This window comes from Camellia sinensis, chromosome 5 (assembly GCF_055761805.1).
Source record: "Camellia sinensis isolate YWXY chromosome 5, ASM5576180v1, whole genome shotgun sequence".
NCBI lineage: Eukaryota > Viridiplantae > Streptophyta > Magnoliopsida > Ericales > Theaceae > Camellia > Camellia sinensis.
This window is the reverse complement of record NC_138965.1, coordinates 145,253,936-145,269,505: the sequence shown is the minus strand read 5'-3', so window position 1 is coordinate 145,269,505 and position 15,570 is coordinate 145,253,936. Positions and strand designations below refer to the sequence as shown.

General features: G+C 38.6%; 2 protein-coding genes across 4 annotated transcripts in view; one reads left to right on the top strand and one right to left on the bottom strand.

The window, feature by feature from the left end:
• LOC114281522 (Trimeric LpxA-like enzyme) overlaps positions 1-14,676 on the top strand; it is a 33,472-nt gene extending 18,796 nt beyond the window's left edge. For all 3 annotated transcript variants that reach the window (XM_028224017.2, XM_028224020.2, XM_028224018.2), the window contains 7 exons: positions 584-841; positions 921-997; positions 3,116-3,207; positions 3,742-3,824; positions 12,869-12,940; positions 14,048-14,173; positions 14,415-14,676. In XM_028224017.2, the coding sequence (XP_028079818.2) occupies positions 584-841; positions 921-997; positions 3,116-3,207; positions 3,742-3,824; positions 12,869-12,940; positions 14,048-14,173; positions 14,415-14,447 (741 nt within the window). In that variant the 3' untranslated portion in view covers positions 14,448-14,676. The remainder of the gene's footprint in view (positions 1-583; positions 842-920; positions 998-3,115; positions 3,208-3,741; positions 3,825-12,868; positions 12,941-14,047; positions 14,174-14,414) is intronic.
• On the bottom strand, positions 9,454-11,173 carry LOC114304409 (pro-cathepsin H). The gene has a single exon (XM_028249567.2). The coding sequence runs from the start codon at positions 10,614-10,616 to the stop codon at positions 9,933-9,935; it is 684 nt and encodes a 227-aa protein (XP_028105368.2). The 5' UTR covers positions 10,617-11,173; the 3' UTR covers positions 9,454-9,932.
• Positions 14,677-15,570: the final 894 nt, after the last annotated feature.

The window sequence follows — 15,570 nt, the reverse complement described above, 5'->3', positions numbered from 1 at the left end:
AGAGCCTAGTGTTGCCCGATGAAGGAAAAAACGGCTGCTCTAGACCCAGATTTTGGATGAACATGTATTTATATATACCACATTTTAGATTCTTTTATACCTAGATTTTTCTTGATATATCTTAATTATAGTCAATCTTCAAACTCCAAAAGACATTGCCTCATCTTGAAAGTCACCTCCACTTTATGACACATCTGCCTCGTAAGTTAAATTTGATATGAACATTAACTTAATTCATATTTGAATATCAAATTTTTAATATGTGTGTTTTTAGTATTATGCTTCCAATTTCATTGTCGTTGAGGCAACCAAAATGATTAATCTATTAGAAGAACCAAAAATACCTAGTGTAAGTTCATAAACAAAGGTGAATATTGTCCATTCATTAAAGTTTATTCGCTAAAAAGTATTCACTTTATGGTTCCTGAGTTGTGAGTCTATGACATCTTTTATATCCAATCTATTATCTCTTTGGTAGTAAAATAAAATCCTGATAGATCTGGCCATACTACTCCTGACCTGACATGTGATTGAGGGGATGCATAATTTTATTTTCTAACACCAGTCCCTAATAATTAATCAGGTTGGTGCTGGTGGAGTTGGTTTCATATGGTCCGTTGGTGAAGGAGGCTATGAAGAAGAATTGAGACATTCTGTTGCACCCATTCCTGCCGATAAACTTGCTGAGATTATACAAGCTGCAAATGATGATGTCGAGATGTCAGCTCAAGATGGTAATCTTTTACCTCCTTCAGGAGAGCTGCAACCTGACTCTAACAGTATTGGTTCTGAAGATAATATTGAGGACATGAGAGATGACTATATATACTTTGAAAAGGAGGTATGGGTTGATTATAATGCTGATGATGGATACACCTTATGTTTGAATTAAACTTTCATTTCTCTATTTTTGTTTGTAGGTTGAAGCAACTTTTTTGAGGGCTGTTCAAGAAAACATTACAGAAGAACATGTTGTATTAGAAGTTAACTCACTGCGGTATGTAATATTCAATTTTTACGTTAAACTAAACTGGGCTATCACATACCTGGGCTGTACAGGGGTGCTCACATCACATGTATGTGTGTGTTCTTGTGATATAGTCGCCTGGTAAAAGGTGAGTTCTATAGAACGGCTATTACACCAACGATTTTGTTTGGGACGGAGTGTTGGGCAACCAAGAAACACAATATATAAGAAAGATGAGTGTTGCTGAGATGAGGATGCTAAGGTAGATGTGTGGTAAGACTAAACAAGACAAGACAAGACAAAATTAGGAATGAGAGTATTGGGAAATGGGTAGGAGTAGTACCGATAGAAGATAAGTTGAGAGAGAATTGATTGAGATTGTTTAGTCATATTCAACGGAGACCAACAGAGGTAGTAGTGAAGAAATACGATGCAGTGACGGTAGATGGAAGTGTTAGGGGACCGGGTAGGGGCTAGATTAACGTTGGCTAGCGTTGTAAATAGAGATATAGATCTATTTAATTTAACTAACGAAATGGCCTTTGATAGAGCTGCGTGGAGAAGAAGGATTTATGTAGCCGACCCCATTTGATGGGACTTAAGGCTTGGCTTGGTTTGGTACTACTTGGACCTTTTACATCAATAATTTTCATTGTCTTTAGTTACCTATTTCCTTTTTTGGTTCCCTTTCTTCATTTTCTCCCTTAAAGTCCACAAGCAGCAAATGGAAACATCTCTCTCTCTCTCTCTCATGTGAATTTCTCTTCTGCCCTCTGAACATGATGCATTCATCTATCCTCAACCATTCAATATTGTTCTTATAAAACAAGCATTATGTATTCATCTTTTGTTGTTTCCACAATCAAGATAATTTAGCAAATTAAATTGAAGTATCCCTGTACCTAGAACTAGAAAGTAAAAGGCAACGAAGTGATAAGAGTAGTAAACACAGACTGCTAGGAGGATTTTGTCCCGTTCTTGTAAATAAATCCAGGTGACCCTGGATTAATGGGATCAGGAAAGGTTGAAACCAAATTTTGCCGGGAGGAGTCAGACAGTAGGATGGGTCACATACATTTTCACAGTTTTTAAGATGGTTGACTTTGTCGGAGATAAAAGGAGCACACATCTGGGAAATAATTTTTGGAGTGTCATCATTTATCTATGGTAAATCTGTACAATTACCATAGAGCAGAGTAGATTATAAGCAAGTGCTTTCAGACCTGTAGTGGCCCACCTTATGTACTGCTAAACTGGTGATTCATCTGGCCTGTCTTATTCCTTTAAGCTTCAAACTCTGATAAACTCTCAGTTAACTTGTTTGAATTATGGGATGCCTGTTTATATTGTAAGTCAAAGAAACTGGGGCTGGTCAAGCATGAGGCAACTTTTTATTTAACTGTAAATTTGTGTCTATTTTTGGCTGTCTTTGTCTGAACTCGTTTGAACTAGAGATGCTTACCAAAGACATAGCTGGTCCCTAATTTCTTTTAGATCAAATTTAATATTAACAAAAAGTAATTTTCTTCCAAGACCATTCATATTAATAAATATAGGAATAGGTAATTACGTATTTACTAAATGTCACATTCTCAGAGTTCATAAAATGTATTGGAAAAACATATGAATAGTTACACATGCATGATGCATTGACTATGTAAAGGAAATTTTACCCCTTTTTGTTACTTCCAATAGTAAAAATTCATTTTTGCAAGCATCGTTCTAAATCGTGGTATTGACCAGTGTAACAGGGGCGATCAAGTGTAACGGGTATCATGTATTTCTTTGTAGGTTGCATCTGTTTCTTTCTTTTCTTTTCTTTTTCTCTTGCCTTAACCTTCCTCGTCTTCTTGCTTCAACTTGAATCAAATCATTTCTTCTTATTGGTCCAGCTGCTGGTCTTCATGCTCTTGATCAATCCATATGAAACTATTTTTGCTTGTCTTAGCTTGACTATGTTAAGTAAAAAAATACTTTGCCTTTTATCAAACTGGTAATGTCAAACTGTTGATGCATCCAATCTCTTTTCCAGTTTACTGAACTAGTCTGTTTTTTGTTATTGATAATAATGCTTACATATGCATTTAGTGAGTCTCTATTGTTCATCAATATCCTACCATGTCATTCTTTGCTTATCCTATGGATCAGGTTGTCATACAATAAGACTTCTGTGGACTGTGCCAGTGCACTATTCTATTCAATGATGAAATTGGCATTGGAGACTCCACACAGTTCAACTAGTAAGTAGTTTTACACATTTATTTCTTTCTCATCTCTTGTAGATTCCTTCAGCTACATCATTTTCTTTTGCTGAAAATTGTATGAGAGAAAATAGTTTGTGCTATGAACGGGAAGATGTGGGGCTTGTTTGGTTTTAAGATACAATTTTTGAGAATTTTTTTTAAAATTTTGTTTGGTTCAAATTTTTTGAAATTTTTTCCAAAATCACTCTCTCTCTCTCTCTCCTGCACATCAATCAATCACTTTTTCGCTCTCATTTGTCCTTCTCAATCAGTTTTTCTCTCACACACATCGACTCAACTACAACAAAATATCGAATCATCCCAAACACCCAAACTTCAAAACTATTTTCAAAATATATCCAAACAAACCAAAAAAGTTTCTAAACTCTCTCTGCAATTTTTTTTTTTGAAAATTTATCTCAAAACACAAATCAAACACACCCGTGATTTTCAAGTCTGGTGTCTTGTCTTCACTTCATGTGTATAACTATCACCATTTATATAATTGTTCTTTTTTATGCTTTCCCACAGGTGAATTGCTTGGGAATGCTACAAATGTAATTGGCACATGGCAAAAGCTTCTAAAGTATTACTTGCCAAGCCTAGATGAGGAGGTTCGTATTTGTTGATCATCTTGGCACTTTTTGACTACTTGTATCCATTCCTATGGTTACTAAAATTTGGCAATTAGGATAATTATTTAGAAGTCCCCTAGCATTATAAGCTTCTCATGCACATACCTTTTCATTTTATTGTATTCCTTACGATTTTACATTGTGAACCTTTTGTTAGGAGAACAAAACAATGTTGCTCTCAAATTTTATTATTGATTCACATTCTTAATGCTCAATCATAATATTGTGAATGTCCAATAATTGATGAAATGGAAAAAAGGACTTCACTACTCCATTTGTTTATAAATTCAAACATCGAATTTCGTACTTACAATTGATGAAATAAAAAGTTTTTTTTCTCGTCAAATGTCATATTATTGGATGCAAAAAGTATTAAACTTCTTGCTTATCAAAATAGTGTCGAACTTTCTGCCAAATATTCTTTGTTCCCCAGATTATAAATGCTATTGATCACCATGCCCTCCTTCACAATCTACAAAAGGTTCCACCTCTTTAGTGTCCTTACTGTCAAATATTGCTCTCATCTCTTGTAACCTAGGTGGCATGGACGCGCCTACGAAGTTGTGTTTGTGTCTGAGAGATTAGGAAACACAGGTGCGGGTAAGGGTAATGCCGATATGGAAAGACCTAAAAAAAATACAATTTGGGTATGGTCGGGGTATAGCCATAATTTTTTTCAAAAAATAATTTGTTACATGATATATTATGTTGAAATTCAATGTATAAAGAGAATTGTATTATTGATTGTTGTATTGATATTGTATTGATATCTATTACAATGATTCATGATTCCTATATATAGAAGAGGGTGAGTGTGTAGTAGGTAAGGAGTAGGTGAAGTGGAGGTGGTAGTGGTGTAGTGGGTTAGGTTTAGTGGAGTAGGTGAGGTGGTAGTGGTGTAGTGGGTTAGGTTTAGTGGATTAGGTTTAAGTGGGGAAGTAGGTGATAGGTTAAGTGGGGAAGTAGGTGATAGGTTTTAACAGCCCCCCGCAAACTCAAGGGGGATAGGAACTAGCCAACTTGAGTTTGGAGAGAGTAACAAAACAAGAAAATAGACGAATACATAAAAGAAAAGAGGATAGGAGACACTGTATGGTCGTGTCAGACCGATGGTGAAGACACTGTATGGTGGTGTCATAACGTTGTAGAGGACACTGGATGGTTGTGTCAGACCGATGTAGAAGACAGTTTATGGGGTCATGTCGGACCGTTGTAGCAGACAATGTTGTGATAGTTGTTGTGACAGTTTACGGAGTCTTGCTGGACCCTTGTAGAAACTAACCGAAATCAATGTCGGGACAGTTTACAGAGTCTTGTCGGACCCATGAAGGAGCTAACCGGAATCAATGTCGGGACAGTTTACAGAGTCTTGTCGGACCCTTGAAGGAGCTAACCGGGATCAATGTCGGGACAGTTTACAGAGTCTTGTCGGACCCTTAAAGGAGCTAACCGGAATCAATGTCGGGACAGTTTACAGAGTCTTGTCGGACCCATAAAGGAGCTAACCGGAATCAATGTCGGGACAGTTTACAGAGTCTTGTCAGACCCCTAAAAAGTCGCACCCTCAAAAGGTGTGCCCAATCTTTCAAAAGGCGTGCCATCAAAAGGCGTGTCCAATCCATAAAAAGGCGTGCCAGATATGATGGCGAGGCACGCGAGTGCCTTGGCTGGCGCGCCCGTTTGTCGTCTGGCGTCAAGTGGCGCGCGATACGCGTGTCTGCCTTGGCTATTTAACCAAGACGAGGCGGAGGCTGTGCATACCAGTCTGAAACCTCTGAAACCAACCCTTCTCTGAAAAACTCTGCCGCTTCGGAGAGAGAAACTTTGGAACACTTTGTAGCCCAGAAAATGGCTTCGTCTTCCCGTTCAGCTACCCAGAATATGGCCTCTTCGTCCCGTGGTCTGCTCACTCTCTTTCCCGACCTCAACGAGTCAACAAGAGAGATAACTGGTGCGGTGGCACTGGAACCTCAACCACGCGCCCCGGAGTTTGCTCCGTTGAACTTTCCGATGCGGTCTGTGGAGCAAAGAATGGCAGTGCAGTCGGATGTGGAAGCCAATCAGTATACATTGAAGTCATGTGTGGAAACCATGACTGCGGTTACAAATTTGTCGAATCGGCTGCAGAGTAGGGCAAATGAGGTGCAGCAGTTAAACTCCCAGCTGGCTCTGCTCCAACGCATGTATAAGGATGCGCGAGCAGAGATAAGTGTGCTAAAGGCGGAAAATAAGGAGCTGAAGCGGAAGGCCACTGTGATGTTCCGATTTGGAGGTCCGCCATATGCTGCAGTGGAGGAGCAGGGGGGAGTGAATGTGCTTGGTGGATTAGGAAGCACAGAGGCAGCACCGTCAAGGACCGCCCAGGACGGAGGCAAAAAAAAGAGACCGGCGGTAGAATAGGTCGGTGGGTGGCCGTCTGCAGAAAAGAAAACAAAGCTGTTGTTGTTGTGATGGTGATCGTGTGTGGTTTTTTTTTTTTTTTTTTTTTTTTGGTGTAAAATTGTAAAAATTTATGTATTATTGATTGATTTCTGATATTGATTAATATTACAAATGGTGAGTGGCTCATTATATAGGAGAGGGTGAGTGTAGTAGGTGAGGAGTAGGTGAAGTGGAGGTGGTAGTGGTGTAGTGGGTTAGGTTTAGTGGAGTAGGTGAGGTGGTAGTGGTGTAGTGGGTTAGGTTTAGTGGAGTAGGTTTAAGTGGGTGAAGTAGGTGATAGGTTTTAACAGCCCCCCGCAAACTCAAGGGGGATAGGAACTAACCAACTTGAGTTTGGAGAGAGTTACAAAACAAGAAAATACATAAAAAATAAAAGAGGATAGGAGACACTGTATGGTCGTGTCAGACCATTGGTGAAGACACTGGATGGTGGTGTCATAACGTTGTAGAGGACACTGTATGGGGGTGTCATAACGTTGTAGAGGACACTGTATGGTGGTGTCATAACGGTGTAGAGGACACTGGATGGCGGTGTCAGACCGATGTAGAAGACAGTTTATGGGGTCATGTCGGACCGTTGTAGAAGACAATGTTGTGACAGTTGTTGTGACAGTTTACGGAGTCTTGCTGGACCCTTTGTAGAAACTAACCGGAATCAATGTCGGGACAGTTTACAGAGTCTTGTCGGACCCTTGGAAAAGCGAACCGGAATCAAATGTCGGGACAGTTTACAGAGTCTTGTCGGACCCATGAAGGAGCTAACCGGAATCAATGTCGGGACAGTTTACAGAGTCTTGTCGGACCCTTGTAGAAACTAACCGGAATCTATGTTGGGACAGTTTACAGAGTCTTGTCGGACCCATAAAGGAGCTAACCGGAATCAATGTCGGGACAGTTTACAGAGTCTTGTCGGACCCTTGTAGAAACTAACCGGAATCTATGTCGGGACAGTTTACAGAGTCTTGTCGGACCCTTAAAAAGTCGCACCCTCAAAAGGTGTGCCCAATCTGTCAAAAGGCGTGCCATCAAAAGGTGCGCCCTCAAAAGGCGCGCCCACTTCATCAAAAGGCGTGCCGGACATGATGGCGAGGCACGTGAGCGCCTTGGCTTGCGCGCCCGTTTTGTCGGCTGTCGGCAAGTGGCGCGCGATGCGCGGCTGCCTCGGCTATAAGACAGAGGCTGAGGCTGAGGCAAAAAAAAAAAAAAACCTGCGAGAGATATTCTGAGAGAGATTTCTGAGAGAGATACTGTGTAACACTCTGGTGCCTAGAAAATGGCTTCATCGTCTTCCCTTGGACTGCTCACCCTCTTTCCCGACCTCAACGAGTCAACAAGAGAGAGAACTGGAGCGGTGGCACTGGAACCTCAACCGAGTGCCCCGGAGTTTGCTCCGTTGAACTTTCCGATGCGGTCGGTGGAGCAAAAAATGGCAGTGCAAACGGATGTGGAGGCTAATCAGTATACTTTGAAGGCATGTGTGGAGTCCATGACGGCGGTCACAAACTTGTCGCACCGGCTGCAGAGTAGGACAAATGAGGTGCAGCAATTAAACGCCCAGCTGGCTCTGCTCCAACGCATGTATAAGGATGCGCGAGCAGAGATAAGCGTGCTAAGGGCAGAAAACAAGGAGCTGAAGCGGAAGGCCACCGTGATGTTTCGATTTGGAGGTCCACCATATGCTGCAGTGGAGGAGCAGAGAGTAGTGATCATGCCCAGTGGACAAGGAAGTACTGAGGCAACACTGGCAAGGGCCGCCCAGGACGGAGGCAAGAAGAAGAGACCCGCGGCAGAGTAGAGAAGAAAAATCCCACCTGTGGATGTGGTTTTTGTGGTTTTGTTTGGTTGTTGTTGTTGTTGTTGTTGTTTTTTTTTTTTTTTTTTTTTTTTTTTTTGGTGTAAAATTGTGATCGGGGTTGATCCCGGCATGAATAAAATGAGTGTGGTAGCAGTTCTTCTTCTTCTGCTGTTTTTTTTTTTTTTTTTTTTTTTTTTTGAATAAAAAATAAGAATACAATAAAATAGAGAAAGAGAGAATATTTGTGGGGGGAGGATGTGGATGATAAAATGAATTAGATATATATATATATATAGATATAAAAGAGACCATGTGCAGAGGTCTGATGAAAGAAGGTTGGGCGGTGGGTTGATTAAAAAAAAGAAAGTGCTTGAGAGATTCGAAAAAGGTGAGTGGGTGGGTCTTTAGAGAGAGAAGGTTGGGCGGTGGTATGTGATGATGGTGTTGGATGGAAAATATTTTAGAATGGAAAAGAACCTTTGCAAAAAAACAGCTGTCTAAGGCAGTAGAGGACAGCACGATAATCCTGAGATCTGAAAACTTTGGTAACAAATGTTCCTGTTGCAGCCAAGAACTCAGTAGCGAGTTTCACAGAAGCAATAACCAAAGCATTCTTGCTAGTCGCCTCGTGAGCCCAAGACTCGTAGTAGGCGATCATTGTGGAGTTTCCCGAGACTCGCCGGAGATTGCGGAACCGGTGACCGGGACAAGTTTCCGCAGTGTATATCTCAGATCTCCGACTCTTGTTCTCAGATGATTCTTCAACTGCATGATCAAATCCAGGCAAGAGTGAAGATTAAGGTGGTAACAGGTACACCTTCTGGTGTGGTAGCGGCTGAAGCAAAGAGTAATGCAGCCAGCTGGGTCATATTGGACAAGTAAGTTAACAAAAAAAAAAATGAAACAGGAGCAAAAGCATTGCTTGGAGGAACTTCACTGTAACATTGTAGTAATGAAAGGTTCTCAACCAAAAGTTCTTAGGCTGAATCTAGGATCCTCAGATGAACTCCAAACCCAAAATGCTGTATGGAGTCAGCAACTCAGTACTTCTCAGAGGTGAGATCCGGCGGGCGGTCAAGGCAAGGTTGCCGCCCGCCGGAAGGCGAAGAACACCAAGATCTTTAACCTTGCTCTGATACCATGTAAAAATTTATGTATTATTGATTGATTTCTGATATTGATTAATATTACAAATGGTGAGTGGCTCATTATATAGGAGAGGGTGAGTGTAGTAGGTGAGGAGTAGGTGAAGTGGAGGTGGTAGTGGTGTAGTGGGTTAGGTTTAGTGGAGTAGGTGAGGTGGTAGTGGTGTAGTGGGTTAGGTTTAGTGGAGTAGGTTTAAGTGGGTGAAGTAGGTGATAGGTTTTAACAAAAATGATGATCGGGGTTGATCCCGGCATGAAGAAATGACAAGTTGTGGAATGAAAAGAGTTGGTTGTGAATGGATTGTTTTTTTTTAGTTTTTTATTTTTGGGTATTGGAATAAAAATAAAATAAAATAATAAGAGAATGGAAAAAGGATGATGCTCACCAACTGAGTTGTAGAATATTGAAATATTGAAAAAGAAAGATAGAAAAAATAAAAATAAAAATAAAATAAAGGTTTGTGAAAAATCATTATATATATATATATATATATTGATGAATCAGTAGATATAGGGTGAGTGAAGGATAATAGTGTGGGTAATATATTATAATAATAAAAGATATATATGCTTTGTCCCCTGAATCGGTAGATATATGGTGAGTGGAGTGCAAAAGGTGAAGGAAGGGGTTGGAAAGTTGACAAAGTGGTGGATCCTTGAGTAGAGAGAGAGAAAAAGGGACCAGAGAGAGAGATAGTGGGTTGATTAAAAAAAAAAGATTGTGGGGTTGAAAGTGGAAATATGAGAGAGAGAGAGATAGATTCGGAAGCCATCCACCACCTGAAATGCCACACTCACTGGCCGGACAAATGCAACAGCATGCTTTAGTTCATCTTCAGCACCCAGGGTAATGTTGACAGAGTCAAGAACTTGGACACCAACATTTTCAGAAGAAAATTTGCAAGCACCGTCTTTTGCAGTGTAAGGGTATGCTTCCTCCGTGTCAAGACCCCCATTGTATGTGATATACTCATAGGCTTGGGATGGCAACCCACCATTGCAGCCAAAGGTATTAAAAGCTCCTGCACAAACCACAAGCTGCTGTTCTGATAGAGAGATCGCCCTTCCAAATGCCTGCTTGTAAGCTGCCTCCAGAGCCCCTGTGGTGCTGAAAGTCCAGCATGATCCGCAGTGGCCTTGATCTTTGACTGGGCTGACTATTCCTGTCACTCTCCAGTCTTTCGAATTAGGAAGAACTTCATCAGTGAGCTTGTGATTTCCCCTTGTGGTGGCAGAACAGTTTTGAGCAGCTCCCAACCTATGTTTGCGGAACTCTTCCCAGGTCCAATCGGAAAAATGATTGACACTAAGAGTGTAGGAAAGTTTCTTTTTGTTGTGCGATTTGATGAGCTTCAAGTTCTCCGAGAAAATCGAGAATCGTAGCTTCATTTCTTCGGGAGTCTCGTAGCTCTTTCCATACCTATGGGGATGGCAACGACTAACTGAAGGGGTTTTAACCACCAGACTGAGGCATTTGCAGCTGACCAAGTTGTTGGAGTGATGCCTGTGAAGGCTGCGTCTGCGAGTAAGACGATGGGAGTCTGAGAGTGTAGCTGCAGGGAAGATGGCAAGTCTTGTGGCGATTGAAGTGGTGATATTTGCTGCTGCCCAATTGACGGGACTTGTGCCAAGGACTGGTTAAAATTCTGCTGTGATGCAGATGCAAGTCCAGGAAAGACACCATCTGAAGGAGCAGATATTGGGATACATGTGTTTGAGGTTCAAGGCTGAGAGCTTGAACTAGCAGCAACAACAAGAAGATCAAGATCAAGAAGAATAATTTGTGGCAGCGGAGTGAAGGTATGTGTAGAGGTCCGGCGGGCGGCCAAGGCGAGGTTGCCGCCCGCCGGGGAAGCGAAAATACTAGCTTCTAAACCTGCTCTGATACCATGTTGAAATTCAATGTATAAAGAGAATTGTATTATTGATTGTTGTATTGATATTGTATTGATATCTATTACAATGATTCATGATTCCTATATATAGAAGAGGGTGAGTGTGTAGTAGGTAAGGAGTAGGTGAAGTGGAGGTGGTAGTGGTGTAGTGGGTTAGGTTTAGTGGAGTAGGTGAGGTGGTAGTGGTGTAGTGAGTTAGGTTTAGTGGTGTAGGTTTAAGTGGGGAAGTAGGTGATAGGTTAAGTGGGGAAGTAGGCGATAGGTTTTAACATATTACAATTAGAAAATCAAATGCAAAAGATAATTAACGACTAGAAAAACAGAGAACCATAGACAGAGGGTAAAAAACAGATATGAATATAGATACTCTATGAGAGAGAGGGTTCTGTTGAAAAAACCAAAGATAGAGAGAGGGAGTGTCGAAGAGAAGAAGCAGCCAAAAAAAAACCCTAAATATTTTTAAAATTTTTGATAATTGCAAAAATGCACTATTTTTAATAAGTTTATAAAAAATAGGCACAATATAGTTGTTCCAATACTACTATTTAAAAAAAAAGAAGTTACATTTATATCCTGATGTACTCACAAAGTACCTGAAATGCACCCATCTCGTACCCAAAATGTACCCATCCTATACCCAAGTCGTACCCAAGCCTTACCCAACATTCAAAATGTACTAGATACTTATTTCGCTAACCCGGTACACAGATGTTGGACATGCACCAACATGTGTCGTGCACACATCCAAATTTGTCCTATTATTTTTAAATTTAGTTTAAAATTGGACCCACTTTGGACACGGGGGCTCACGTCTGATGTTTAGATATGTGAAACACATCTAGGGTTTTGGCTTAAGTCTAAAGAAAATAAATAGAAGGCCTAAGATTAAAAATAAAGGTTGAAGTAGGCACATATGTAATAAACAAAGTAGAAGTAATGGTAACTCATGGCCAACTTGTAACTGTGTAAAGTATTTATCGAAAAACAAAAACTTGTAGCTGAGTAGAGTGTAGACCCTTGCATTTCTGTCAATGTCTCAATGGCCATACGTTGTTTGACTTTTTTGGAAGCAAAGGGTTAAGACAACTTGTATGGCCGGGACATGAGTGTTTCGCTATATCATTGTTGTGTAGGCTAGCAATAGGTTGGTGATGCTTAGAAAACATTTTGGTGCTAAAGCATTCAGGCCTACAATTGTGTTCCAAAATCCAGATGTATACAAAATAGTATTGCAATTTGCGTGTTGAGGCCAACTGATTTGTTTCTAATGGTGTTGTTTTTGAAGTTTTCCTTCAGCGGAATTTGAGTATTGCATATTTAAACTGCATGTGTGAATGCATGATTGCATCTTCATTTAATGGGTTGAAAATAACTGAATTGCTTGAAAAGTATCTTGTGTTCAACTTGTCAAGTGGTTTGTTCAGGCGGATTTAACAGACAAGCTTAAATCTCACTTGGACTAAAAAATTAAGGCCTTTGTGGTCATGGCCTGTTAGCAAATTACCCAATTAGTATGTTGCTTTGTGTTCTAATTCTCAAATAGAGCTCAACTTTGATTTATGTTGGACATCATACTGAAGCTTTAGATTTGGCTTATTAATGGAGAATAATATTTGCATTATTTTTTTATGAGTAAAAACTTGGACACTTGTTCAATGATGCTATATGTTAGTGCCTTAGTTATGATGTCTAACTAATACTTTCCACAGAAGTTCATGTAATAATCTACTTCTGGGATAATTGCAGATTGAAGTCATATTGAAATTCGAAGAAATGTGCTTGGAATCTGCTAAGGAATTTTCTTCAATATTTGTACAGGTAAGCTTTCATGGAATTGTCATCATCTATGCAAATGCTTTGTGCCTTGAGCATTAGATTATTATGTAAATGCATTGTCGTAATTAACAAACATGATCCTACAATACCTGGAATTCCTCTCATTTTTAAAAATTGCAAAGTTTATTTACTTACAACTACTAGTGTGTTTGGTTTGAGTTTTCTGGATTAAGTTTTTTGAAAATCTATTTTTTTGGTTTTCGTGTTTTTTTTTTTGTTTTTAGTGAATATTTTTTTACTTTTTTAGATGCACCTTATTTAGATGTATCTAAAAAGTAAAAAAATTGTGAAAAAATATTTTTAAAAATTAATAAATACATAAAAATACAAAAAATGTACTGAATTCTTGTATTTTTTTTGTATTTTTGGTATTTAGTGAATTTTTAAAAGATTTTTTTTACAATTTTTTTACTTTTTAGGTGTATTTGTGTTAGGTGTGTCTAAAAAGTAAAAAAATTGCTTAAAATATTGAAAAAATTCAGTAAAAACAAAAAAAACACGGAAAATAAGAAAGTAGAATTTTTTTAAAAGTGTTTTATGAAAAGTGGAAACAAACAAGGTGTTATTATTTTTTATTTTTTATTTTATAACCTCATTTGTAGTACTTTCCAATAAAACTCCTATAAGTAACCCTAGGTCCTATAGTTTTTATAATAGTGAATCCTATCAAAACAGGATGCCTATCAAATAAGCTTAATGCTCAATTAGGGGCCAACAACTATGGTCTTTGCAGAATATTTTTTCCTATAAAAATGTATTTGTGCATCCAGTCTAGATTCTTTTATTAATTTGGTAAATTTTCGCTAAAGTCTAAACTCTCCCATTATGATGGTGGTTGTCAACTGCAATGGTGACAAGATGGTGGGCAACTCTATGCCCCTTGTAAATTGTAACAGCTTTTGTGTGTGTGTGTGTGTGTGTGTGTGTGTGTGTGTGTGTGTGTGTGTGTGTGTGTGTGTGTGAGAGAGAGAGAGAGAGAGAGAGTTGTTTCCTATCGTTCATTTTCTATCCAAAGTTATAAAACAAACAAGAAGTGATTTGTCAGTCTTTTAGTTCATCTTTTTCCTTGGTTGATTTGACCATCATTAGGTTTTGCATCTTTTGTACGACAAAGACATTTTACAAGAAGATGCTATTCATAATTGGGCCACTGAAAAAGAAGGTGCAGACGAATCTGATAAAGTTTTTCTGAAGCAGTCAGAAAAATTCATCCAAGTAAGCCGTTTTGTCTTTTATTTTTATTTTTCATTTTAAATTATTTATGTATTGCTTTATTTTCTTGCATATAATAACAGAAAATAAACATACATTTAACTGGGGAAATCAAAGCCGTAGAATCTAGTTACTCTATGATTATGCTCTTTTATTTGTTTTTCTTAAGTAGTACAATAAGTTTGCTATATCAAGCTTGTCTTATTGTAACATTTGCAAATTCATCTATGGATTTTTGGTGCAGTGGTTGAATGAAGCGTCCGAGGAAGAAGATTGACAAGATCCATGTTTGTTCCTTGTAACGTGATTAATTTGTTCCGTAGACATTGTCTTTATGTCATCTCTTGTGGCGCTTGTGGTTTTTTCTCATGTTTGCTGATTTACATGTAACTGTTATTTACTCTAGAAACAGTGCCCAAGAAAACCGGCTGATAATCCTTAGAAATCTCTTTTTTGTAATTTTTTTTCCCAGTGTCTGGTTAAAGAGAGAAGAGAGTTACAAGACAGAGACTGTTGGGATGCACCATTTTTTTTTCTTTGTTCATCGTGATTTTAATTTTTATTTGTTTATCAGAGAAATAGATTATAGCCGGAGGACCAAACCAGCGTATAAACTAAAGTTACGGACATAAAATGAAGAATTTGAGTTGAATTGTGTAGTACCTCCGAAAGCAAAGTGCACAATTGGGAACTTAAAATCGCAACATTTTAAACTTTTTATTTCAATTCTAAGATTGGCATGGTAACTTTTAACAATTCTCTTATTCTCAATTTTACTACTTCATTGGGTTGAAAATTTAGAAGTCAAATGATCTCTAACAATCTCTCTTTACGGTATCACCATCTCAAAAAATTGTAAAACTAATTTCTCTCCAACTCTCTCTAATAAAATAGTATTTAAATAAAATAAAGAAAGAATATGGAGCATTATTAGAGAGTAGTTGAAAAACTGACTCCCTAAAATAGGGAATCTCTTTCAAGTAAAATTTGAAGGGAGAAAAAAACAAAATCAGAGTTATGATCTTTTCACGTGTGTTTTGTTTTTTTTTTTTTCATGGTAACCAAACATAGCCTGAGTAACAGATCGGTGATCCATGAATCATTTGATCTTCTCCCTCAGTAAAGATTAAGGATTCACTTTCATTTTTGTCCCAGGAAAAAAGACTTGTCCGGACAGAGATATCAACAGTTTCCTCCACTCATTTCTCCATCTTATTAATCCAAGTTATCTTCTGCTTCTGGTTATGGAAAACGGTGGTGCTACATGCAGCAATTAGTATATTAACTAGTGTATCAACACTAGTTATGACATTATTATTGACTCTACTTAGTAATCACATTACAAATTCTAAAAATCTCTTAAATTATATCACATCATCAATGGGTACAGTAGTTGGTAT